Source organism: Haliaeetus leucocephalus, unplaced genomic scaffold (genome assembly GCF_000737465.1).
Source record: "Haliaeetus leucocephalus isolate CR32 unplaced genomic scaffold, Haliaeetus_leucocephalus-4.0 Scaffold51, whole genome shotgun sequence".
In the NCBI taxonomy this organism is placed as follows: Eukaryota; Metazoa; Chordata; class Aves; order Accipitriformes; family Accipitridae; genus Haliaeetus; species Haliaeetus leucocephalus.
The window spans coordinates 770,039-797,887 of NW_010972487.1; the positions used below are offsets into that span (position 1 = coordinate 770,039).

At 37.1% G+C, this 27,849-nt stretch overlaps 1 protein-coding gene across 1 annotated transcript in view; it reads right to left on the bottom strand.

The window, feature by feature from the left end:
• Positions 1-27,849, bottom strand: part of WHSC1 (Wolf-Hirschhorn syndrome candidate 1) — a 62,506-nt gene that overhangs the window by 11,690 nt on the left and 22,967 nt on the right. Inside the window, exons 5-10 of the mRNA XM_010577338.1 lie at positions 22,249-22,393; positions 19,558-19,676; positions 16,357-16,438; positions 15,220-15,344; positions 2,114-2,245; positions 945-1,068 (exon numbers count right to left, since the gene is read on the bottom strand). Of these exons, the coding sequence (XP_010575640.1) occupies positions 945-1,068; positions 2,114-2,245; positions 15,220-15,344; positions 16,357-16,438; positions 19,558-19,676; positions 22,249-22,393 (727 nt within the window). The remainder of the gene's footprint in view (positions 1-944; positions 1,069-2,113; positions 2,246-15,219; positions 15,345-16,356; positions 16,439-19,557; positions 19,677-22,248; positions 22,394-27,849) is intronic.

The window sequence follows — 27,849 nt, forward strand, 5'->3', positions numbered from 1 at the left end:
ACGGGGGAGTTGCTTTTGTTGTGGTTTTTTTTTTTTTTAAACAAACTCAAATCAGATTCTATGATTTGATGCAGCAATCTTTTTTGCTTTAACTCTTTAGTGTCACATACTAATCTGCTCAGATACAGATGAAATAAAGTTACAATGCAAACCCATTGCAGTTGAAGTGTACACAACGACACCCAAAGCCTCACTGATCTGCTTTTACGTTCTTATTTATAAGCCTCAGTACGCCAGGAAGACTGTGAATTTCTTCTTTTTTTTTTTTTAAAGCAATGAAATAGGATGATGGGTTGTCTGTGATCCTGTGAAATTTGAAGTAGGTCCACAAACCAAAGACAAGCGTCCTCTAATCTTCTCTCTGGACCGCTTGGAACAGCTTTATTTTGAAGCAGCCTTGCTCCAACAAGGTTTACCACATGTACTGGACTGAGCTTATAAGCAAGAATGCAAATCTTTTATGTAAAGTTTTAAGATGAAGAACTTCCAAGCAGTTATTATAGGATTAAAAGCAAATGAAATTAATAGCAATAAGGTAGTCTTTTAATAGGAAAAGCAAAAGATTGATACAGACACACAAAGGACTGAAAAAGGACTTAAACGTTTCAGTTGCTGGGTTTTTTTTCTAGGATTTCTTAATTCTTTGTGACAGACTTAAAATCTAATCTTTAATTGTACTCAGAGAGCAAATATTCTGCAATTATTAAGGCAATGGAATTCAGACTAAATCAGCCAAGTTGCAAGAGAGTTCTCACTGAAAACAGAGTGAGCTTTCTAAAACATGGCACACTTAATAGTACTACATGAACTCCCACCCTGCCAGGCACCATAGGATAAACATGGTTTCTCCAAAGATAAATACTCTGTCCAGGAGGATCTCCTAGAACAATGTATGGGAAAACTACAACTTTTTTTTTTTTATTAATAGAAAGGGACAAACTTGCCTGATGTACATTCACTACAAATGAATTTTCCTGCTGGTCTTCCAGAGAGCCCAAGGCAGCTTACATGAAATGCTCGATAGCAAAGTCCTTCACACAGCAGGAGATCACCTGTTTTTTCACACAGCTTTTACAACACAAAGGCATTGAATGTTAAAGAAAAGTTCATATGTGGAAAAAACTGTTTTCTTTATTCCTTTTCATATATTGCTCCTCAAAATCTCTTTTCCCGTTGTTGAAATCAAATTTAACAAGATAATTTTACAAACACCATCACATGCCCTAGCTTGTCGAAACAGGTAATAAGAATCATTAAACCGCTAGAAATATCACTCATAGAACCACCGTTCTTGAGTAAATACAATCTGACACAAAAGAGGAAAAGAAAAAAGCTTTAAGAAATTTTCCCTGAGCACACTGATGCATCTGAGTAGGGTTAAAAAGCATCCTTATTTTCCTTTTCCTTGGTAAACGGGAATTAATCTAGGTGGCACAATGATACTTCTGAGTGGTTAGCAATGACACATGCATAACTAAAACCGAACCAAACAATAATGCTGGCGGAATTTAAGGGATTAGCCAACATTTAAAGATAGATATAACCTCATCATCACTATGTGCAAGAAATGGAAATAAAACTGCTCACCCAGTCTCACGGAAACAAATCTGATCTGTCCATTTGTACTGTGTTATCATTTCATAATCTAAGAACTCTTCTAGAATAGTTTGAGAAAGCTTTTTGCTTTCAGTTAGCATGCCACACGCACGCTGCTACCAATGCACCCCTGCAATTTCTGCTGCACGCAGAAGCACAAAACCCACTGGGTTTTACTTCCTGCTCTTTATTAACAGATAAGCGAGCAGCTCTTCTCAATCATTTAACTAGTTACCTGGCAACACTCATGCACTTAATTCTGAGGTACAAATTATGCTTGTCCTGGAGATCTGGAAACTCAAGCAGAAAGGCTAAGTCACTTATTGGAGGTCAAGGAAAAAAATAATTAGGAATGAAGAATTCCATTTACTGGCACGGCACCCTCATCACTAACAGACACCTCAGACACACATGAGAAACCTGTTTCTGGCCTAATACTGTCATTTTCATATTTAAAAAGACCTTTTCTAGGAAACCTTAGAAAACATGGCTCGCTGCCCCAGCTAACATCTCTCACCTGACACACATATTCTTTTTTTGTTCCTGCTCCTCGCTCAGATTTTTTGGATGATATAGACACTTCAGTCTGAGTTTCATCAGCACTTTCATAGGGAGACTCTGACCGCTCATCTCCTTGGCCATCGGAGATCTGAAGATTAAACATATGTGTTAGAGAAAGCAGTCATGTATGGTCAATTTTGTACAGAATAGCAACTGAAGGAAGCAAACAGACTGCAATTCAGACTAGCAGATTTAGGCACACTCTTTCGGTTTTGTTTCGCCCACCTTTAAAAAAAGCTTGGTTAAAACCAGAGTATGCATTTGTGGAAGTCTCATCAAAAGGACTAGATAACAATCAGCCTCACCAACTCAACAGCAGCCAAACCAAAACACCAAAATTTTGTAATGTGGCATTTTATTTCTACTCAGTTCTGTAATACAGTTAGCTAGAAGTGCCTAGCCAGTCACACAGGGATATCCTCAAATCCCTTGATTAAAGTTTGAATACATGTTTTATGAGAGACTAACAGTTAATATTAGAAAGAAATTTGGTAAACTTCAAGCTGCATATGAAAGCCTCTGACCCAAATATTCTCCAAGAAAGTGGGAACAGTATATAGAAGAGAGGAAGAAAGAAAAATGTGGCTTTCTGAATATGTTTAAGGAACGTTATAGCCAACAATGAATTCAAAATACTACAGAAGACAGCCCTGTTACGGATAAATCTTATATAACAGATCTAGATGTATGGAAGATGGAGGATTTTTTAAAAGATTCATAATTTACTTTAAAAAACCCAACCCAAGTAACATATTTAAAGGAAAATACAGGGCAGTTTTCAGTTCATTAGAATTTAGGGAGGGAATACACAATGGCGTCATTTATCTTATCTCACGTTACACCAGAAGATGCAGAATTTCATACTGTTGCCCCCAGATGGTACTCAGTGAGTTGTGTTTCACTAAGTACATTCTCCAGGAAAGCATCACAATTCGGAATTGCAAAAGAAACCTGTCACTTCTCTTTGAGCTTGTTCTAATGGTTATTCACACATACCATCAAAAATACTGCCTTATGTCCCTTTGAGCTGTCTAACTGCAACTCACAGTTGATGTTGCATTCTCCAGGTATTTCAGCTATATTAAAAGTCCTCTGGAATCAGACATTTTCCTCCTGTGGAAGCATGCTGCAATTAAGCCCGTTACAATCCTTTCCGGTAAGCAAGAATGTCCTCTAATTTTCTCCCTAAGGAACTTTTTCCAGCATCAAGAGAATTTTGGTGGGTTTTCTCTAAACCTTATCTGTACTTTAAAAAGGTTGTTTAAAAATCAGGCATGAGAACTGGAGGCAATAGCCCTTTACAAGTCTCATAATTACAATATCCAAAGCAAACCAATGTGGTACTCTTCTTCACCGCTTCTGTTCTGCCGTGTAAGGATCTCCCTAAGTCTTTTCAATACAGCACGGAAAGTCACTGTAAATTGCCGCAGTACTCAAGAGATCATTTTGCCAATAGCCGTTTGTCAGGGTACAGACACCCCACTTTATATGAAGAATTTGCTTTCTGTTTTCAGACATACGATCTCATATTTATCTACAGTAAAACATATTTCATTAAAAATGGCCCAGCTTACCAAGTAATGGAGACTGCTACGTGCAACGTCCCTATCAGCCAATCTCCACGTAATGTGCACAGTTATTAGAATTGATTTATTTTGAAATCAGAAAGAAAAATGTAAAGCTGAACCAGGCCTAGCATTAGTCTTTACAAAATCCCTTTAGAAACACTGGTTTTGAGCGATTACTTCTCATTGTTGCTGCCAGCTAACTTGTATTCCTCCATTTAACATTTGCTTTCCTTGACCATGTCTAAAAATATTTTGTAAATTGGATCAGATTGACAGCTGTTGGCTGCTTGGGTTTTTTTTTCCAGATTATTTGCAAGGGTGTAAATGCATTTCCTCTGTGCAAATGCCTACTATCAAAGTGATTTGTACCTACAATTCACATATGAATATTTCTACAACTGGAGTGATTTGGTGGTTCGGCCCAACTGTTTTAGAAGCGATTAAAAGAAACTGCGTGTAAAATCATTGCTTTGTTCAGGTACCAAGAAATCTCTGTCCCCTGGAAGGAGCTGTGAAATAGTAAACTGCAAATGCAACCTGAGTGCATGGCCAGGAGCAGCCAGTTCTTGCTGGGAAGGGGCAGATAAAGAAAGGTAGTGTGGGAGTTTGGCAAACACACAAAACCATTTTCCCTTATGGTTTAAGTAGACTTACACACATGCTTATTTCTGTTTAAACTATTCCCACAGAAACATTAATTAGTATAAGCAGCACGCTGCTCTAACGTTTTTTGTACCTCATTATGTTCCTGTTTCAACTAGCCAAAATTAGTCATGTTTAGAAAAGAAAAAAAAAGAAAAAATAAGCAGGAAGGTCTTAGATCATAATTTCTTTTCTACTTAAGCAGTCTTATGTTAACTTGACACTATGGTTGTCCCCCATCTTTTCCCCACACCAAAAGTACACCTAAAATCCCGAGAAAAACCATTTGTGCGGCACGCCTTAAGAGCTAAGATAGTCTTCTTTCCAGCAGCAAAACTATACATTCTTGCCCTTGAGGAAAGCACTCTTCTTCCCCCGGCTCACTACTTCTGAAGGCAGAGCAGAGAAACAGAACGCATCCAGTGACAAATACATTCAGTCACAAGAGAATAAGGTTTGTTTCAAAGCAATGGTTTCCTAGCTTTTCTTGGGTTTATATACTCGTAAAATGTTCAAAGGAAGGATGCAGGCCTCTATATGGAAAGGTAACCCTACTGGCAGATGACAATTCTTCAGAAACCCCCTAGATATAGGTCACAAAATCCCAGCCATTTGTGAACCACAGGTTGACAACCATTTTCCTACAGAACTGAGATTTTACTGCCTCTGAATTAATGCACCAGCCCTTCATTCAAATTAAACGGTTACTGAGCCAAAAAGGAGCAGCGCTGGCAAGAATCAAACCCTACATCACAAATGCAACCACAAAACCCAAATTCTATCAGCCCATTCAAGACAAAACTTGGCAATTTACACCCACCTATAGATTAATGCCAGATTTCAAGCATGAATACCAACACACATAGCGTGAACGAAATACCTTCAGTTCATCAACCGTATGGCTACCAGACTGAGAGCATCTTTCAAGATCTCTCCTTTACGGCTGTCAGAAACCTCGCACACTTCACAAATCAAATGCTCTATTAACCACCAGTTTTGCGCTAGACAGACAAGCCTGGATACCCGCCGACGGCTGTTGCAACTCCCAAGAATCAATACGTTTGTAGGAAGCTCGGCGATACGCTTCTACCGCCTGATGGAGGCTGCTGCCTGCTGCAGACCGCATCTCCTGACCCCTGCCACCACCACCACCACCAAGGTTTAGCCATCCCGTCCAACAGCCTCCCATCCACTCTGCCACCACCTGGGATTTCACACTGGCTAATTTCAGGGGGCTAATAAAGGGGGAGGCTAGCAGACTACCTCTTATAAGAGAGGGAAGCCTTTCTTCAGGATAATGCGGAGTTTGACCCTAATCTTCTCTTATTTTTATCTTGCAGAAGGCAAAACACTCTCTACCAGCCATCTCCCTTTGCAAATAACCCCTGTTCTACACAGCCATCTTTTGGGAAAGCTCCCCTCTGTGAAGAGGGCCAGAATTCAACCCCTCAGCTCCTGAAGTTAGCCCAGAACAGCTGATGGAAATACCGGGGAAGAAAAACGAACGTCCATCCCTTCAGGCCCGTGTAGAAGAGGCGGAGACAACCTTCATCTAACGTTTCTCAGAGAGGACTTGCAACCTAATGACAGGTACAGCACGAGATGGTTGGGAAAACTCTATTTGTACCCCAAGCAAGCTGTAGCGGCACGAACAGGTTCTGATTCACCAAGGGGACGGCTGAGTTTTGCAATAAAAATACCTTTTAACAGTCACTAACTAAAGATGATTTACAAGACGATTGCTAGAAATCAGTTCATGCTGACGTGAAACACAGGCACCTCTAAAATTAAACATAACGCTTCTGTGGTTTAACACAACTTTCCGTAACGGAAGGTCTAATACTTCACATACAAGTGCCCAAATCACAGCATTCAATAAAAATCAGCACAGGTTCTTGGGGCTTTTTTTTCCTTAATTCTTAAGTTACAGACATAAATCTTTCCCTTGTGATCGTGCCAGAGCTTGTCTTGTCCTTTTGTAATATAATCTCCATAGCAAAGTAAATTGCATGTAATTAACTCTTCTGATATTCAGGCCAAGGTTCAAAGTAATCAACATTTAGATTAGTGGCAAAACCTGTTAATTTGCAATTTGTAGCGACTGCCCATTTGCTATTTTATTCTGGTTTACGTTTTGAGTAATTTCTTATTTCTCATAAAGGCAAAGTACTATTTTTAAGAGTGCAAATGTAGGGGAAAAAAAGCAAGGCTTCAGATTTATAGCAAGTGACAAGTTTCTGCAACGAAATGGTACCCGAACTCTATAATCACTTCCACTTTTCATTAGCAATTACCAATGCACGGAAGATACCCTTCTTCTGCTGAAGTTAGTATCATTGCAAGCACCATCAAACTTTACATTTTGCACATCAGTCAGGCTTTCCTTCCCATTTCCTGCAATTATTGAACGTCAACATTATTTTGCGAGTACTTGCCTGTAGAGGCTTTCACAACGCACTGCCTGAGCACTGAGCAACCGGGTGGTATCTCAGAAATAAAATCCAGCTCTTTTTACTGGAAACGGCACATCTGCGTACACAAGTGAAAGGGAAAAAAACTGGCCTAAAAACCAAAGCACGAGGAGCTTTGCTCTTCATTTAGGCTGGGCCAGAATTTACTTCAGGGATTAATGAGGTTTAGAATACAGTTGCTTGCAGAAGTGACAAATTTATGGTCAGATTTCCAAGGCAATCTTTCCTTTCCCACAGGTATCAGTTATTATTCACTACTCGCACACATACAACTTGAAGGGAACATGTAAGGACATGTGACTGCATTTTTCCAAGTTCTCTGTAGCTTTGTTATTGGAAAAACAGTTAGTGAGTCAAACTGGGACAAAATTTTGGCATCTCTGTAAATTCTTTGCGTTATTATATTTTTACCTGTGAAAAGATACAAATCGTGGCAATGTGTCATTAGTTTACGAATTGGGTCTACTCGTCTCAACGTATTTTGATCATGCATCTTATACTACTACAACTTTTTTTTGGCAATAGTTACTCAGACCCACAATGGTACAGGAATCAGCATATCAAGACTTCATATCCCCAAAGTATTTTTAATTTTCTTTTGAACTATATGCTAAAATTCCCTGTTCACAGTAACAAAAACGAGCGTTTAACGGATTCTTTCAAACATTGACCTATTTTTAGAAAGACTATGTAAGAACGCTTATAAAAGCAATCTTCAGCATTAATTCTTAACTGAATGAAGATGCTTTGCATACTGCAATATTTGACGTATAAAGCCAGATTACACCAGCAACCACCACTGAATACTGGGTAATTGTTCATTTGCTAAATATAAGGATGAGATTTACTTTTTTTTTTACTGCTTCCTAAACTACTTCCACCTGTTTTGTGTAAAAGGGATATACAATGTGCATACAGATGCAAGGACTGTTTGTGGAATAATGGAGTTTCCTTCTCATGATTATGTTGAGTAAGAATTTGTTTTTGATGGAGGCTGCTAGGCAGTCTAAGAAAAGAGGAGGAAATGTGTGCAACTCCATACATTTAAAATAAGACTTAAGACACTAGAGTATTAAAAGGAATTAAATTGAGTCAGCTATGTGCATTTTGTAAGTTTATATATTCTTAATTTTGTCTTTTGATTGAAGCTCTCAAAAGATTAAGTGGGGGGCAGGAAGATGATTTGACAGAAGCATCGTGTACAAAAGCTCTTCTCAGATGTTTTTCTTACTGCAAGATTTTCCTCAGCTGTAACACTGTGTTTCAGTTAACTGCATAGTTCACTGCACCACCAGTTCAAGCATTCAAAGGTGAAAGGATAAGCACTAACATAGGGAAACATTTCTCACATCATTCAGTACATCTAAATGTTGAGTTCAAGTCTGCAGCTTTTTAAGCATTTTTGCAACCAGGTACCTGATTCCAGTCTCAGCCACACACCTCAGCAGAAATGCGAGCCAATTCTTCATTCCCTCTGGCTTTAAAAAAAAAAAAAAAAAAAAAAAAAAATTCGATGCAAGCTGGTACGTACCGTCAGCTTGCGTATTTCTAGAACCACGTGGGTGAACTTTGCAAATGGTATTGTTAGTTCCACATATGGATGGTTGAAATTTCACTTATTAAAAAAAAAAAAAAAAAAGGTACTGACATATTCTCAGTTGGCATTCAATCCATACTGATGCACAATACAAGATAGGATAACCTGGAATTTAAAAATTCAAATGATGCTGTGTTTCGAAGAAGCAGGTGAGGATGAAGTGAAATAATTATGTGGACATTTGCTTCATCCACTCACCCACTTGAGGAAAGAAATTTTTTTTCCATTTAAAATTTTCTACTTCCTTTCAGACAGCTCTGAAATCAAATAGTAAATACCAGTGCCAGCAAAACCATTACACTGTAATTCCAAGAAAAAAGAGGTTCAGAAACTCTAGGTCCAAAAATAAATGGCTGTACTCATCCAATCTGCAGCCCAAGAATTGAAGAAGTTACCACAGTAAAAACATAAAATGCAACTGTTCTCCTTGTCAAGACTGGCACTCAATCAGCTGTTGACCTGGCCATTAAGCATGCTTTTTGTTTTAGGCTTAGGATTAAGTCTACACTTTTAAAAGATGATCTATAAAGGGATCTTTGCTGGCTCAATGTTATCCTGGGGGTGGGGTGGTGGTGTCTTCTTCCTTCCCTGTAAGTACCTCCTGGCTAAAGGATGTCCTAAAGGACTAGAACATCAGTATTTGTTAAGGCAAAAACTCACGCCTCATGGAGCAGAAGCAAGTTTCAAATACTATTCACTGTGTGTTAGCAATTGCAGTGAACAACATTCACGCTTCTGTGCTTATCAGCTTCACTAGGACTTCTCCTCTCCTAGATCCAATTCAGACAAGCTTTCCCTGCCCAGTGTTTGAAGGTTCAAAATGAGTTTGGAAATTTTGAGTGAAAAAGTTGCTTATATTTATGCATCTATGGTGCTCACACTGGAATGGGCTCCAACAGTTACTACTCCACCAGTCGCATACCTTTTCAGACTTTTCTGGCTACCAAAGTGCTATCTTCATTAAAAAAAAATTATTCCTCAGAAAACTCACTTTATTAACTCATTCAGTCTTATAAAACCATGTCTTATATATGCTTGCTTAACAGCACTTCTTAAGCATTAAGAATACAAGCTTTGGTCTTAGTCATATTCAAGACAACGGTGTTCTTCTGTCGCATTGTGCTTAAACAGTTATAAAAACAACTAAAGGGCAAAAAAAATTAACCCTCCCTCTTTCCCTTGTTTTACTCAAGCATCTCTTGTTTTATAATCCCAGCTGCAGAACATCAAATTGAAACAAAATCCACTAAGTATACTTATTTTAAAGCTAGCGGTAAATACAATGAAAACAAAGCATGGCGGAAAATTATTTCCTTCTGCGTTTTTGTTTGGTAGGCAAGTCACCTCCACAGCAGGATCAGTGGGATCCATAAAAGAAAGGGCCCACAAAGAGTGACCTACCACCTTTTCAGTTGTCTTAAGACACTCACTGGATAAAGTGGCATCCTCTCTCAGGTCATCTGCTATCTTTAACAGATACATTGCACCTTTTTAGAAGCATTTCAGAAGCATGTTTCCATGACTTCTGAATGCTGTCGGCTGTTGAGTTCCACTTTGCTTAAAACTAAGGACACTGCTACAAGCTCAGACTTCCTGACATGACTTCAGAGTCAGTGATTGCTACACCACCGTCATCCAGGAGGAAGTGGTCTGGTCTGGCTAAGAGCTTTCTCTAGAAACCTTGGAGTATGCACGTTCTGATAAGCAAACTCTTCAGGCTTTCCACAAACCCCAACTGCATTTTTCTTTTCTTATTAACAAAATCTCAGCGGCTAGAGGGCTGTTTTTTTTTTTAATCTAAGCACAACTTATGTAAGAGTAAGTCAATAAGCAACATACAAACAACAGATCAGACTGTATTCAAAAGACAATCTATCGTGCACCCACACGGAGACAGAAAAACTGACAGAGCCAATTGAGTTACAGTTAACATTTCCTTTATTTCAGTATAAGAATTCCTGAACTGAATGAAGAATGATATTTTGGCCCATACTGCTAGACTAGATAAATTCTTTAAGTATGCGGTGCCACAAGTGTACACAGTACTATAATAGCAAAAAAGACGGCCTGGGACAAGTTTCATTTTTATTATTAGCAGGAGTTAGACGTTTCAGATAAGGTTATTACGCATTTCTGAATTTGCCTGGAAAGTTAATTAAACTCTGAGAACATTTTAAAACATTATAAAATTGCCTACAGAAACTCATGATAGTTTGGTAGGGGATCTGGAATAAAAACCTACATCATGTAAACATTCAGTAAACAGATTCTCTGCACTCTGAAGCCTAAGTAATACACAAGATGAGAATCATTACATAAGAAACTTAATTTTCTACACAGAACGTGCTGCCAAAGAACAAGAGTCAAGCCTAGAACTTTCTTCCATGTGAAAGTAGAAGCATCGTAACAAAACCGTATGATCTGGTGGGCAATGCAGGTCATTTCAATTGTTAGAAGCTTTAGCAGAGATTTAACAAGAAACAAGTCCAATTACTTGCAGTGTTCCACAAAAATGTACCCCTGACTGCTTACTGGTGCTTTGAAACAGGAAAAAAAAGAAAAAAAAAAAAAAAATCTATAGGCATACAGAAACAAACACAGGAAACAACTGTCTGCTAAGTCAGAGGATTTAAAGTGGCACTATGTATTATATTATCCGTAAGTATTGTTTTGAAGAGAAAATTACCTTCGAAGGAAGCTAGAATAAAACACTAGAAGCACACTGATTTTGTTTAACAACCTGCAAGGTTAGCTTCAACTGTTTTTTCTTTAGGGCAGTAGTTTGTTTAAAATAACATGAATTCCTTTCCTCCTTCCTGTTCCTAGGATCTCAAAGACAGTTATTTTTACCTTCAGTAAGCGTGTCTAGAATATTTTGGTTGTATACTGTAGGACAACTAGACTCCAGGGTCGATAAGTGGAGCTGATGTACTTTTTTAGTTGCATGTTGTATGTGTCTCATGACTGCTTTCTCAATCAAATACCTTACCTTTTAAGAATTGTATGTGTTTTCTCCACTGTGTATACATGCTAATACCCATTGAAAAATGCAGATAAAACAAATCTGCCTCAAATCGGTAATGAGAAAAAAATATACTGTTTAATATGCAGAAAAAGAGCAAAACTTAAGGCTTGCATTATTATAACTTGCATTATTAGGCCTTGGAAACACAAGAAGTTGTAGCTATAACCAGCAACTGAGCTTGTTTTGACACTGGATGTTACAGAAAGAATTCCCTCTAGGGAAGATAGAAGGAACTTACGATAAAAGCAACACCTTCAAAATCTTTCACAGGCTTCTTTAAACTGCCATCTGCTGGTCAGCTCATACTTCATGAGGATATGATGAATGACAGGCTAGCTAAGAATTTAGAGTATTACATGTTCTTTATTTTGTCCTCTCTTAGAAAAAAAATTACAGTTTCTTTCACGAAGTTCAGAAGTAGTATCTAGACTCTGCAGGATACTATGACACTTATCTGCTGTCAACAAATCCATCCAATTTAATGAAGCCAGCCAAAACTCACAAAAATTGATAGAAAAGCTAAAGCAGATATGTTTCATGCAAACACGCAAAGTGTGCCAATAATCCAGCAGTAATGGTAATGTAAAGCCTTTTTTATTTATTAAAGAAATACTGGTTACACTCTACTGGCACCTACTACATTATTGGGGGTGGAGGGCCAAGGTAAAAAAAGAAACAAGAATAGACCACTTGTATCTCTTCTCACAAATATAATGAGCTTTTGGATGGTTACACCTAGTCTTACACAGGCAGTAAAAAAACTGCTCCGAGCTTTTCCAGACTCCAAAGTGTTGAGTATCTTTCTCACATCTGGCCCTACCAGTTGCTCATTAAGAATCTGATTTTAAACAAAATCAGATTTCACATGAAGTACTGGAGAATATGACTACTGATGTCAAGTGCCTAGAAGTAAAATTAAGTATTTTGTTTCAAGATTAAATGCAGGTATAGAATTTATTTATTCACGTATAAACAACTTGCTGCTTCTCTCTATCCATCTTAAAACAACTTCAAAGCCCAATTTTTTGAAGGGAGTGAAAGCCTACCTTTTAGTCTCTGATATGTCAGGTCTATAAACGCTTGTTTGTTCTTAAGGCAGAAGTCCATACCCCCACCCCGTCTCTTTCCCCTGTAAATTACATACCCAAAGTAACTTATCAATTGAAAATTTGGCCTCGACTAATTTTATATTTCAAGTAAACCCCATTAAAAAAATACCCCAAATAGCAACAAAAAGCATCCAAAATCTTTTTTAAAAATGTCAAGTAAGATGCATCTTTCAAACAAGAAACTGAGCACACCCCTCCTACTGAACACACCTTTCCTAGAACTTAGTTGCAATGGACTGACATTTAAGAGGTGTGCAGCTAGCAACAGTCTTTGAGAAATAACAGTCATATCCACGTTCCATTCTGGAACCAGCTGTCCACAAATGGGGGGGGGGGGGGGCGGGCAGGGCATGGAAAGAAAGGAGAGGGAAAAAAAAAGGCCAGAATCCACTTAATATTGCTTGCGGAGGTGTATGTGCTTGTGAAATATGGAGAACTTTTTCTATCTTTGTTAAGACAGCATCTAAGCCAACATTTAGAAGTATTATAGTGAACACAGAAATATAAAAGTTAATCAAGTAAATGTATTTAATGTTGAGAAGAATTACATCCTATTCAATTAGCTGTGCAAGGCTTTCATCATTGCATGACTGTGTTTATTTTTTAAACTCTTTCCCTTAACACTCTGGAGAAGGTTTCTCTTTGGATGAACGTTCCCTGGGCAAACACATATTTAGCCATTTAGACAAGTGCTAAATAATAATAAAAAAGGGAAAAAAGTTTTTAAAGCCACCCACACAATCCAAAATTTATATCTTTCCTTGTTTTGTAGAATAGATCAGTAGTAAGTTCAGAAACACAGGCCTGACATTTTTATTTAAAGGCAAAATATATCTGATATCATAGGAAACAAACTGAGTCCAACCCTTAGTTGGTACAAGTTCAGGTCAGCGTAGCTTTAAACCATCTAAGGATCTAGCCCACTAATCTACTCCACCCCTGCACCCAGCCCCGCAAAATCTCTGTTATTTGACAGGGTGTATTTTCTGTTATGTTGATTGGGATTGATTTGATATTTTAAAGCCTTTTAAACCCTTGAAAACAATTAATTAACTTTCTAGTTTGTGTATCTGTGTTCTGTGAGCAGTGTATGATGTTAATTTTTCTCACATCTGCTGTTTAGCAGTAGCTGAGTAAAATGAAGTTTTAATTAAATTAAAATTAAGTTTGGAAACTTCCATCTCAGCCTATATAACATACGCTTTTTTTACATGTGAACTGTTAAGTCACAACCCAAAATCCTATAAAAATGAGCCTTTTGTCAAGAAAGATTTATGGAGATTTCATTTTATAAACACAGTATCTTTCTCCTGAGATTACAACATTTAGAGATGCATATTTAGAGCCCAAAAGACAGTATGTTCCTTACACTAGTCTGGCTGAATAGACAGTCCCAAACACAAACAGCCATTACACAGCAAGTCCCAGCAGTAAAGCCAAAACAACAGAAGCTGGTAAGCCAATAGATGGGAGTCTCTCAATTGAGAGAACAAAATGAGAACAAGTATTACTTTACTTGACTGCTGCTATGGACATTATTTCCTGTGGGACTTCCTTTGCTTGTTTTATTGGGGTACAGGAGGCAGAATTTGTTGGGGTTTTTTGTTAAAATATTTTTCCAGTTACAGTAAGATATACAGTCATTAACATGCAATCTTTTTTCCCCAACCAAAGGTAAATCATTTACTGAACATTGTCTAGATATTTATTTTAACTGCATTCATTATAGTGTCTAAGCACCTCATGCGTTTGTTAGGGGAGATGAAAGAGTCTCTAGGATAGCTGGAAGCCCTACTCCCTTGTTAGCAGGCAAGTATTTTCTCTACAGCTTTTGTAATACAAACTGCTTGAAGCTGTTTGTCTATGGATATTTTACTAAATCCTACCAACTACATCTCTGAATCCACCTGCAAAACAGCATGCATACTTCACCCTCATGCTGCCACTCTTTGGCTGATTGGTTTTAACAGTGTAGATGACTTGGGGAATGGTTTAATGGATTGTATGAATACAATTGTGGTACATACATTTCATTTATTGTATGTCAATTGAGAAGAATTACAGTTCCAAATATGCAGAGCTAAGACTATGATTAGTAAGTATCAAAAAGATACACCCTTCACTGCCTGTTTAATTCTACTGGGGATGAAGCTATTTGCATCACAGAGAAATAGCACTTAAACAGCCTGAAAACTAATTGAGCTTAAAGGGGCTCTGCTCAGAAAACTGTCCAGTTCTAGATCAAACAGAGGATTAGGAAACTTGCTTCAATATAAAAGCTATGGCAACATGACAATATTGAGTTACATAATGTAACTAATGTAGTACACTTACATAAAGTCTGTAGAAGAAAATACAGAACACACTGGCATTTTACTTTGTCTCTAATAGAAGGTTACAATTCTAAAACTTTGTTGGTAAATACATTAAAAACCACAATAATATCTCGACGTCCCCAAATCAGACGTTCGTATTACAATAAATGAATTTGCAATGCACACATTAACAGGTTTCACAGAGGCCAAAACTGTAACTTGTCTAGAGCACCAACGTTAGAGAATTCGCCTTTGATTTTTGTTTTTTAAACAAGATTCACACCTGAAAATTTCTGTAATTAAATGGCTGTGTGCAAACACCACTTTTTTTTTACCTCATTCTCAGTTAAGGAAGCTGAAGGAGATGAACTCTTGCTAAAAGCAAGAGTTGAAGATTCTGCTGCTGAAGCCCGATTTCGCTTCTTCAGAGGTTTACATGCATCAGACAGATTTTTCGTTGCTGTAAAATAATTTTGGTTTACAAAGTGAAGTTTGGAACTTTAAAACGTTATCTCCCTGAAGCCATTTAAAATATTCCTTCAAATAAAGGAAGGAATGATTTAGGTAGGTCTTCTGGGCACCTATGTAGGGCTGAGAGAACACGAAGTAAGTTTCTGAAACCATGTGTTCTGGATAAAAATAAAGAGGTTTCTATTAAATCCAATACGTACTACAAACAGCTAAGAAATGTTTTCCCAATGTTTTTTGGCTCATTTCTATTAAAATCAAAGTATCTTGTCACTTATGACCTCTTTAAAGCAGAGGTAACAGTTATCTCCTCAGATAAACATTAGAAGGCCTAAGTGATCTCATCACAATCTGAGTACCACTAACACTTTGTTAAGAGAAAGGTTATATACAGGAGCCAGGTGCCAGACATTATCTATGTTATGTCACCACTTCTGCATTGCGCAGAACTTGCTGAAGCTTACTTGTCTTTGGCATATCATTATAATACCTAAAGAGACATGCTGTTACAGAAGTTACCTTAAACTTGAGCATCATTAACAAGTCTGACTTTCGGATTTTGGTCCATGGTTATTTAGAAATCCCTCCCACGGTCCACACTGCCTCCCATCAAGCATCATTTAAAAGGACTAAAATCACACAGTAACTGATTACATTGATGGTCACTGCACTTGTTTTATTGGGCTAATGCACAATGACAAATTGGAGCAGTAGGATTTGTATCACTGCTCGCCAAGATCACAGGGCAATAGCTTTAATTTGGTGCCATCAAATGGTGAACTTGTGAACTGCTGCTCTAAATCAGCAATACACAATTTCAGTCAAGTATAATGTTGCAAAATGGTGGTAGTGAAGGAAGAGGGCATGCTCCCCCCCATCTGTGGCATAGTGGCTGTAACTGGTTATTGCGTCAGCAAAATTTAGCTGGCTGCCTCAGACAACCTGTTTATTTTAAAATTATTTAATTGAAAAAGTTACATTAAAACTTATTCTGACCACATTACCTGACTGGTTCTTTTGTGAAGAGGAGGTTTCTGTGACCTTAGAAGAGTTTGTTTTTGCTGTTTTGTCATTGCTTGTCTCCCTCTGTCACAAAAAAAAATATGAAAAAATAAAAAAACTCCTAATTTATGAGTGGTTGGATAAAACTGGCAATTACTTCTGGATTTATGTTATTAAAAAGAAAGTGTCTTTACAAATATCTGAATGGTAATGTAGTTAAGCTAGCCGCATTTAAGTGATTTTTAAAACTCATTTACAGCACAGGGTACAAACCCATAAACAAATGAGAAAAATTAAAGAACACAGTATTCCAGCATCCCACTTATCCATCCCAAACTCAGCATATCAAAAAGGGGAGCTCTAAATGAACATAAAACATGTAAATTATCCTTACTATTCTTTGTCTAAACTGGTCAAATTAAAACCTTTAATTATTAAAGGTAAACTGCAGAATTAGTATATAAATTTGAGAATAAACCCTGTGCAGAATTTTAAGTCTCAGAAAGGCTTGCTTTCAACTCCACAACTTATAGCAGTGCCATTTTTTAAATTACTATGGTTAAGATTGTTTCAGCATTTCCAAAATAAAAACACTATTTTCAAGGGAGCACAAACAACACATAAATCTGCTCTGGATTGAGAATTTCTCATTAAAAGTTTAGACCGAAAACTGGGGAAGTTTTCGTCAAAGCTTTCTCAAAATTAGACACTGTTCCTTACACATGCCACTACTTTTTTTTCTTTTTGTATGTTACAAATTCATTCAAGTAATAAGTCACTAAAATTGCAGCCAAGAATGCTTAACCCTGACAAATGCTCACCTGACCAATAAGAACAATTCTACTGAACAGAAGGTTTTACATACTTTTTCATATTCTTCATTCAGTTTTACAAAAGATGTGCAGGTGAACACCTCAAAGGCCAGAGAACTGGTTTCCTTTGTAAAAATAAATATGAATGGCTACTGCACTACAGATGTGCTACACTGTGCTTTTACTGACTTCTACATAAACTAAGATGCCCTACCACTAATGCCACTGGAGGCTCCCAATACCAGTTTTGTAAGACTACTGTTACACTTCTGTGTAAAAATGAAAGAAAATGTACAGTATAGTTCACTCTTAAATTTAAAGCATGCTTTACAGAACCCCCATTTTGTTAATGTGCATGTTATATATACCATGAAAGCACTGATAAATGAATTAGTTTTTCAAAACTTCCATATGGGTACTTGTGACTTAAGTTACTTTGTGCAAAAACATTCAGATTTCGTAAATAAGAATTAAGGACAAAAAGGAGAGGAAAATGCACAACACTCATGCAAGGAATAAAATGTCATGAAAGAAAGCCATTAAAGCTCCTCCTATCCAAAATGATCGTAACAAAAGCCTGCAGGTAAACTGGGAATAGCAGAAGGAAGGTATATGGTTAGTGTTTGGTTTTTTTAATCATTACATAGACATTTTCACTGTTGTTCATCAAATGCTTTGCTAAGCAGCATCACATACAGCTAGAAGTACCCTGGGCTGGTGAAGGCAGGAAAAAGACTAAGAAGTAATTCATAAAAGAAACCACAAAGCAACCATTCTACAATATCTGACCCTTCTGTGAAGAGAAGGACAAACATTGCTATATACATTTAGAGTTTCAATTACCTAATATTTACACACACCAGATTCCTTGTAACTAGTTCTGATAAACGGATAGAGGACACCACTTTTTAAATGCACATTACTAAGTCAGCGTTACTAGTGGTATGTACCTTATGGGAATCATTCATCTCATTTATTTATTTTCCTGTTAGTATTCACATCTGCATCAGTGTCAAAGATACCAGAACCTCCTCTGCATGAACTATACCGCAACCACCTTTCATTCTACTTGTGATAACGTAGGCTAATTGTAGTGTATAAATGCTGGTGAGACAGTAAAGCAGCAACTTTAGGGACAGTCAAAACAAGGACTTCATAGCAGGAATTAATTACATTAAGTATACTTAATTATTCCATGGATCTAGTGTATTATAGTGAATTCAAATCAATTACACAACTTTTTAAAGGGTCTAAAAACTTCTATATTATAAGACGAATATTCAACAACTAACCCGTTAGAGCAAGAAGTGCAAAAACCAGTTTTGGCCCTTCTTTCCACAAAGGTAACAATATTTCTCTAAGAACTATCTTTGCCCTTTCCTAATAAGCTCGTTAAGCCTGCTATCTGAAATTCTATTTATTTTTTATATTGAACTCTAAACAAGTTGTCTGAATATCCACAGTATCAAGACATACTAGAATAACCAGCCTACCAAACTGACATCTACAAATGTGACCTCCATAATTCATTTAAAAAATAAATCCACTACCTTTCCTTATATTAGGTTGTCCCATTTAATTGCTATACCACTAAATTCCTGAGATGAGGTCTGTGATACTCACACTACAGTATGATACTATAATAACATATCTGGAAACACTTGTGAGCTAAACTTTCCACACAAGTAAAACCCATGAAGTTCACTGGTCTACGTGCGCGACTAAGTAAACCTATGCTTAAGAACCTGCAAGATTTGGGCTGTAACCATATACGTAGTTTTAGTGACCTATGTAAGGAAAATCCTCATTCTCACAAGCAAGCTAAACTGAAAAGGAGTCTGTGATTTGTGCAATAAATATACTGCAATATTTACTGCAGTTTCCTAACTTAAGAAATGGGTCAGCATGCCACTCTAAAACGTCCTATAGGCTTCCAGTTCTTGAAAAGTAGTTTTTTCTGTTTTGCTTTACTTGCTTTCCTCTCTCCCCACACTTTTGTCTAAATTAAGTATTGACTAAAGGTATTTTTTTACATTATTGTATACATCTATGAACTCCAATTCAGGAGGAAAGAAAAAGAACTACAAAGTGTAACAACATGGAAAGGTCATGCCTCTGCACATTCCTTTGGGAAACAGATTTTCTCAGCGTACATTTTCACCACAATTTAAGTAGCAAGTGCAACTTGTCATACTTCCATCCTCAAAACCGAAGGGAAAAAAACCCCCACAGCAATAAGGTCACATGTATCTCTGAATATTTACAACAGTTTGGTTTGATATACAGACATTACTTTTTTAATCCTGAAAACGGAAATGCTGACAAACTTAACTACAGCAATGTGATTGGTGCTGCTATAAATCAACCCAAACAAACCAACGACATAATTACCTTCCGATTATTCTGTTTATCCATCCTGAGTCTTTTCCTAGGTGCTTCCTGAACTTCAAAATCTTCTGTAGGTTCCTTTGTCCTCTTTTTTTGGTTTCTTTTATTTCCATGTAAGTTACCTTGGGATGGGGGATGGGGGAAACTTACATGAAAAATAATCTAAAACCCACTTTCAAATTATTTTGAACTGATCTAGTTAAGTTACTTTTCTTTCAGTCATTATTTTTAAAACATGGTTAAACATTAACACAGTTTGACGACCTCTTAATGCTTAAGGTCTGGTTTCTGGTGCTGAAGACCAACTCTAGAACATATCCAAATCAACTGCTTCATACTCAAGTTATTTTAGAAAGATGAGACTACCTGTATAAGCACTAGTTTAAGATCTGAGTATTACTGCTCAACATTTGTTTCATATGGTCAGACTACACGATTGATCTATACAGCTTTAAACTCTCCTGACATTTTGTAACAGTGTCTTATCACTGAAATGAATTTTTAAGTCTCCTCCTTAAGTCTCCTTTAAGTTTTCCAAATGATACAGATGAAGATACTGGTGACATCTATTAAGGGGCCTCTGGAAAAGATAAGATATCACCAACCGTACAGATTAATTCTCTCTTTCTGGTATGGCAGTTCCAGACTCTCTCGAACAAGCTTACTTACATTTTACAGGAGACCATAAGATCCCCTTCCTTTGTGAACCAAAATCCCAAGAACAGAATCACATTGGTCATTTTAAACCAACAGACTTATTCATGTATTTAGATGATCATTCACTGTAAAGTTCAAGCAGCTGCTAAGTTACAAAAAGGTCAGTGACTAACCTACACACCCCTTTCACAGGTTCAGCTATTGTTTGCACTCGCTCTACTTCAAAAAGATAGATGAAAGTTTAGGAAGTGGTCTGTTTCACCAGGATGAAATAACAACATTATTACACTCTCCAGTACTCTCTAGTTTATGAAGCTACAGAGTATTATTAGTATGAAGATTGCAAGCTCCAGGGGCACAAATATGTTAACTGAAATCGCCCTATAGCTACAAGCATTCTATTCCAGTGGGAACAAATAGCTGTAAATATTAAAAAAAATAGTAACTTGAAAATATGGATAATTTTCAAATTAATGTTCTTATCTAAACAATATAGGACATATTCTATTATCAGACTCTGAATCCACAAAGCAGACTGAAATGGCTCCAGGAGAACCTGCTACTTAAAAAAAGCCAGCAAAAGAAATCCCACAATATTCTTCCAAGTTTAAGATAAGAGGATTTGGGTAGGGGAATGATTGAACTGACATGTTTTCATCTGTAGATAACTATAAATGTACACAATATATGTACTAGAAACACCTGGTACAGGTACAATTTCAATTACATTTCTTGCAATATGACACTGAGGAAGGTGAACAAAATTCAGCACTACAGTGTTTAGATATTTAATTTGGGATCCATTAAAATTCTAACGTCAAGGAAGACAACATCTGAGATAAAATAAAGAGATTATGATACGTGGGCGATTACATAAAAAAATACACTCAATAGCTACTTATAATGATGAACTATTTGCACACAACACAAATTTCAATTACTTCTGGATCTTGATCTCCTTTTAGGTGAGTCTTGAAACACTTTACGTTTGGCCTCTCCAATATTCTTCAATGATGAACCTTGAGAGATACAGAATGTGTTTTTTTTTTAAACTGATATCCAAATATTTGACACTTAAAATTTAAAGTTAAAAACTTTTCAATTTTCCACAAAATGATGTTATTTCACACACACACAGATAGTTAACAAAACTGACTGCCATTTTTATACAAGTTTTTCCAAGTCTCACAAACTTTCAAACACTCCCTCTCATTCTTGTCATTGCCCAAAGCAGCACCTGTTGGCTTCTAGTACTTTCATAATAAGTCTTTTTACAGTGCTGTAAAGCTATTTAAATTTGAAAAATGATAGCTCGTTAAATTTGATAAAGTTCATGCAAATGTCAAACTATCTTCCTCCTCCTTTCTCAAATAGGTGACTCCAAAACCCCTCAAATATTTCGCAAAATAATTGAGACTGTTTATCAAACCCAAACGCTAGACAACAGCAACAAAAACATAAAAGGAGAAAAAAAAACAGTATTTGCAATCTTGTACAATGTCCTAAAAACTTTGAGTAGCACAATAAAATGCCAAACGGATGAAAGTTTCAGAATAAAGTTTGGAATACTTCTTCCTGAGTTGATGATGATATGAGGTAATATACTTTAGGTATATATAAAGAAAAGGTGTAGCACTGATTAAACTTTTTAAACCATTTCCTAACTATTCTAAAAAAAACCCCTAAAATTTTACTAGTAGTAACACTTTGTCTTCCCTTCCCACCATCCACTCGTAACAGGCAGTGGATGCAATGGCAGCTGCTTATGGGCAGAAGAAGAATGAGAAATTGGCAATCTCTAAACAGTAGAAGGTTTACATATAACAACTTTTCAGAACAATGAGCAAGAAATGTAGACTTCATGGGTTGCGTTTATTGTAACCATTGGCATTCCTTTGCTATTGGCACAAACACCAAGAATTAAAACTGGAAAACAGTGAAAGCTGTTTTCCCTACAGGTCTCAAATATGTGCTTAGTTTAACACCACTATGTATATCAAATTTAGTTAGAGTACACTAGCACAGTTTTACGTTTACCAGAGTCTTCTTCAGATTTGGGAGAGGTCACTATGGCAAACTTTGTGTTATAGCGAGCTTTCTGTTTTTCACTAAGCATGTTCCACTGCGATTCGAGCAATTCTTCGATCTCCTCACTTGAAGCATCTGGATGTTCAGCAACCACCTATACATGCAGAAATAGGGTTGTATTAAAAAAGGTGACCATTGAAAAGAATGGTGTACATACCTCTATTGCTTTGGAAAACTGGATACAAACAAGTTATCTAACATTTCTGCTGTAGACAGAACTAGATTAAAACCTTCTGTATCCAGTTTTTCTTTGAATAACCTCTTCTCTCTCTGTGTGTGTCTCTGTCTCTCTCAAAAAAATAATCTATTAGCATATTCAGAAGTATTAAGAATAATTTTGGAATTATCTATTTCACTTTTAACATGCAAAAAAATGGAGTAAATTTAAATCTTGTCTTGTGGTCATTCAAAAAAGTTTGTATTATTTCTTCATGAAGTTTAAACCTATACCACAAAAGACAGACAAGCAATATTGGAATATATGCTCACCTACAAAGACATCCATCAATTCATAGGGGAACTCATTAAACACAGAACTCATCACACCTATCTTAGCAGAGAGATTTACACAAGCTAGCACCTGATGCAACATCTTCCTGTATTAATTAATCATTTTATACTATGTATATGAATTATTAGGAACTCAAAAAGCTGTACATCTTTTCTTAATAAATATGAGCATGACACAAATAGCCATCAACATGGAATTTAAGAGAGTTTCTAGAAGTTTATTCAACACAAACAGAAAATCCAGTATTAAAAACAAAGAAAAAATCCTCCCAAACTCCTTCAGTATTCTCATACTTCTAGTTAAGGAAAACCAGATTTAATTAATCATAGAAGTCAAAAAGCTCTAAGATTGTACAGTCTACAGAAATGGAACAGTAGCTTTAAAAACAAGCCCTCTCATCTCATTACCCAGCGTTCTCCAAAATCCTTTTACTGGAGTGATGCAACCAATACCCCAAAATTCTGGAGCAAAATAAAAACTAGGCCAACAAAGCCAAGTGTTCCAACAGTAACACCATTCAACAGAACAGAAATACAAATTTTCTGTGGTAAGTGGAAATGATTAAACCTAATTTCTTAGGACTTAGTGTCTTAAAATTGCATTTCTTGTTGTCAAACAGGGTACAAGTGTGACTGAAGCTTCTCCAGGGGTTAGAATAGTTGTACTACCTTCCTTCCATTAGGATTATTCAGTGTCTACTGGGGAAATTCATGCTGTAATTTTTCCCCTAGTAGAGTACTAAGAGTTCTCTTGCTTCTGTCTGGCGTAACTCATCTGCATAAAGCTTGGAGAATACAGCTACCTTTGGAGGCCTCTACTCAAAGCTTGATTAAAATCCCACAATGTCAAAAAACTTATTGAGAGTTATCTCACTTCTTTAGGAAAAGAAATTAGCACAAATTTTGACCATTGCCACTAAGTGTATATAGTTCATTGTGCCAAACTAGGGCACAGAGTTATTTAGTTCTCTAAGAAATAACTAGCTTTGCTCACACAAATGAGATAGTTTAACAACATCTCCAGTCCCACCAAAATACAAATAAAAACAAATTTCAACTAACTAGGAGCACTGTGAAATGACAAGGAAAAGACAGTCATGGTTCTTAATGGTTAAAGGATCCTTGCAAAGAAGGCCTCTAAGGAAAATGCCCAGCAGTCTTCTCCAAAGTCTTCATACCGTAATACTCAATCCCGGCATACATACTGGAAATGATGTATTGGTATCTTGATGTACATGAAAATCATGCACTTCTCCCAGGTACTTAACTCTAAGTCTAACTATGCTACAGAACGCATGGAAGATCTTTTCTTGGATGTGGGAATAAATATCACTATAGGTGTAGAAAACATGGTAATTAGACCAGGCATGTCCTAGCTCATCCAAGCAAAGTATATTACCTTCACTCTTATTTGTTTTGATGTTCAACAACTTATGCATGCAGAAATCTTCAATTGTAAACCCTACTAGTGAAATTATTTCTTGGTTTACCTCAAAACAGACTCAAGGCCCAAATCGTTGCATTAGTATTAGCAGTATAGCTGTCTGCCTCTCATTGAATGATACCTTTACCTCAAGTCAGACACTCCCTTCTAATGATTACTATGGTTATGTTTCACAGAGGAAGCGCGTAAGAATGCCAATAGTACAAAATATATCTGTATTGGGTCTGGCTGAGATGGAGTTAATACTCCCCATAGCAGCCCTCATAGCACTGTGCTCTGCATCAGTAGCTAGAAAGGTGTTGATAGCACACCAGTGTTTTGGCTACTGCTGAGCAGTGCTGGCACAGCATCAAGGCTGTCTCTCCAACATTTTTGCCCCCCCTCAATGGCAGGCTGGGGCAGGGGAAGATCTTGGGAGGGGACATAACCAGGGCAGCTGACCTAAACCAACCAAACAGATATTCCATACCATATGACGTCAGCTCAGATATAAAAGCTAAGTAAAGGGAGATGGAAGGGGGGCATTTTGTCTTCCAGAGCAACCACTACGCGTACTGAAGCCCTGCTTCCCGAGAAGCGGCTAGACATCACCTGCTGATGGGAAGTAGAGAATAACATCATTTGTTTTTTCTTTGCTTTCGCGCGCGCAACCTTTGCTATCACTTTATTAAACTGTCCTTATCTTGACCCACGAGCCTTTTGTTATATTTTCTCCCCCCTGTCCAGCTGAGGAGGGGGAGTGATAGAGCGGCTTTGGTGGGCACCTGGCATCCAACCACAATATCTTTACTCCTTTGGTAACAGCACAAAATACTTAATGTGTCTCTACAACCATGAAAGTGGTCCAAGCTTTCAACACCTCCCTCAGGGAAGCATGCCTCTTAAATCATTAAAAACATTTTCCAGCAGTTCACCCAGTCTTCCAGCAGCCATGATTCATTTCTAAAAATTTAACTATTCCTCATGCTCCTATGCCCAGAAAAAGACAAAAAGTAGTAATTAATAAAACCAAACCAAGATATGAATCCTACTACTGTACAAAGCTGGACTCCAAGCAAGACACAGCAGAAACGGCTCTACTTTTAGGAGAGCTCATGATTATTAGAGGCCCCAGAAGAGAACTCTTCGGTCATTCCTTTCCATTCACTTCTATCCCTTCCCAAGTCTGGGGACCAGAGATCCTCTTCTGGATCCATAGTACTCCTTTATTCTAAGTTTCTACATGCAAATACTAAAGTAGCCATACACTAAACTCTCAGATGCAACCAAACCAAGTAGCTCAAAAACACGTCTGTTTTTTAGCCAACATTATCACTCCTTCTAAAGCATCAGAATATCTGTAACAGCAACAAACCAAAAGCAAACCATGCAAGTTGAACCAGATAAGCCTAACAGAAGGGGAAACTCCGAATACTCTTTTGGATACAATCTCCCACCTTCCACCAAAGACATAAAACTGCCATTTTAAAAGTGACATGACAGGCTGGAAGTGGTAACTAAACTCAGGTAACTTAGGTTCTGAGCAAGAAGCATGAATATCTGAAATGGTATTTCCCCACTTTGCCAATTAACTTCAAATCAAGAGAAAGGAAAGACAGGTTCTACTGTCCTGATCAGTTAGATGGACTGTTATCTGCAGTTTTCGTAACCTAGTTCTGTTCTACACACAGAAGTGCTTCTGTACCTATTAGAATGGATCACTGACACGACACCACGACAATCACACAGCCAGGTGGATTTGGGTTTTCATGATCTTATTAAAAGGTATCCTAGGCAGAAATGGTAGGATGTCCTCTCTCTAAATATATGCAATATTTTGAAACTTACTTCCTTCTACTTAGAACTCTGTGCAACATTAGCTGCTAGCAGCAGTGTGATTTTCAAGTTTATGCAAGTTTTTCAGTTTCCCAAAATGACTCCGAAGACAAAGCAATTCCTCAGAGTCAAATATTGTAATGGTCTTCATATTTTCCATCTATTAATTTGAGAATTACAGTATAACTACAGTATGAAAGGAAGCTTGATAACTGGCATAGAAAATAGAAATATAACATCAGAGACTCAGCATGTCTCTTCTGTGGTAAGATATGTTTGGCTAAGAGTCCATAACACCAGTCATAATAATCTCATTTCTTCCAGAGAAATAATTTCATGTCCCTCAATATTGCACAAGACTTCTTGCTACCTATGTTAAAGGCCAAGGAAATTCCCCCTTGCCACTATACAAGACACAAGGTTACTTATAGAAGACCTAGAAATACAACTCAGGTCTCTCTAACATGAGACACATGATTTATCCATACAGCTTTTCATAAATGAATATGTCAAAATCTATATTTAATAGTCTGGCTACGAAACCCTTTCCTTTCTGGAGCCAGCAAACTGAATTGCCAATGCTTTTCTCAGTTTAACCAAAGGTATACGTAATGCTGTGTTCCTTTTCCTTCTTGATATTAGCTTAAGTTGCAATGATCTAAAAAGGTCCCAAGTTGAACCACAACTAATTAACTTCTGTACAACAGAATCTGTTTTTCAATTTTTCTTTATAAAGTTCATATGTATTAATGTTTTCTAACACAAATATCCTATAACAAAGTCAACCATTCAGTGGCTAAACAGTGTGACAAAGTCACCACTAGCTTTCTGGTCCTTCTATGGGTATTATGGAATAGTAAAACTACAAGAAAACATGAAGACTCATTTCTATAGGATGAGAGGAGATGGCCTCAAGTTGCGCCACGGGAGGTTCAGACTGGATATTAGAGAAAAATTTCTTTACTGAAAGGGTTGTCAGGCACTGGAATAGGCTGCCCAGGGAAGTGGTGGAGTCACCATCCCTGGAGGTGTTCAAAAAACACATAGACGTAGCACTTCAGGACATAGTTTAGTGGGCATGGTGGTGTTGGGTTGATGGTTCAACTTGAAGATTTTAAAGGTCTTTTCCAATCTAAATGATTCTATGATTCTTTCAGTGCATGGAATTGTACTGCAAATGGAGCAGAGGGTTGTAAGGAGGAAAAATGATGGTCATGATTTTAAAGTAATGAGCTATAACAGCAGTACTGCTTTTATACTTCTAGCAGTCTTCCTAAGAAATGTTGATATTAAGGTATTTATTTATTCTACTTTGTCTCGAAGTGTAATCCTCTCAAGAGTACCTAGTTTCTGTCCCAGCAGATTGCACACTGACAGTGATTTTCACAAGCTTGGTTGGTAACTAGGCTCTTTTGAAGCTCAGCAAAAGATTCTAGCTAGGTAAATGGAGTTTTGAGGAGTTCAAAGACAAAGGAACACACCTAAGGAATTGAGCCACATCTTCAGAAAGAACGTACAAGCTAACTACAAGTAGATTGCCATAAACAGCATATCCTTTGTCATTTTTCCCTGAGCATACGTATGCATATCTACTATGTTTTACATACATTAAAAAAAGTTATGGCTATTACAAAGGACTATTAGATTATGTAGGAAGACAGTAACACAACTTATGCTGAAAGTACAATGACATTATTGCTATCTTGTTTATACTGCTCATCTACATTCCCTTTTTCTCTGTTCCTGTCTAGACAAAGATGTGATGCAGGCATACTTTGTCA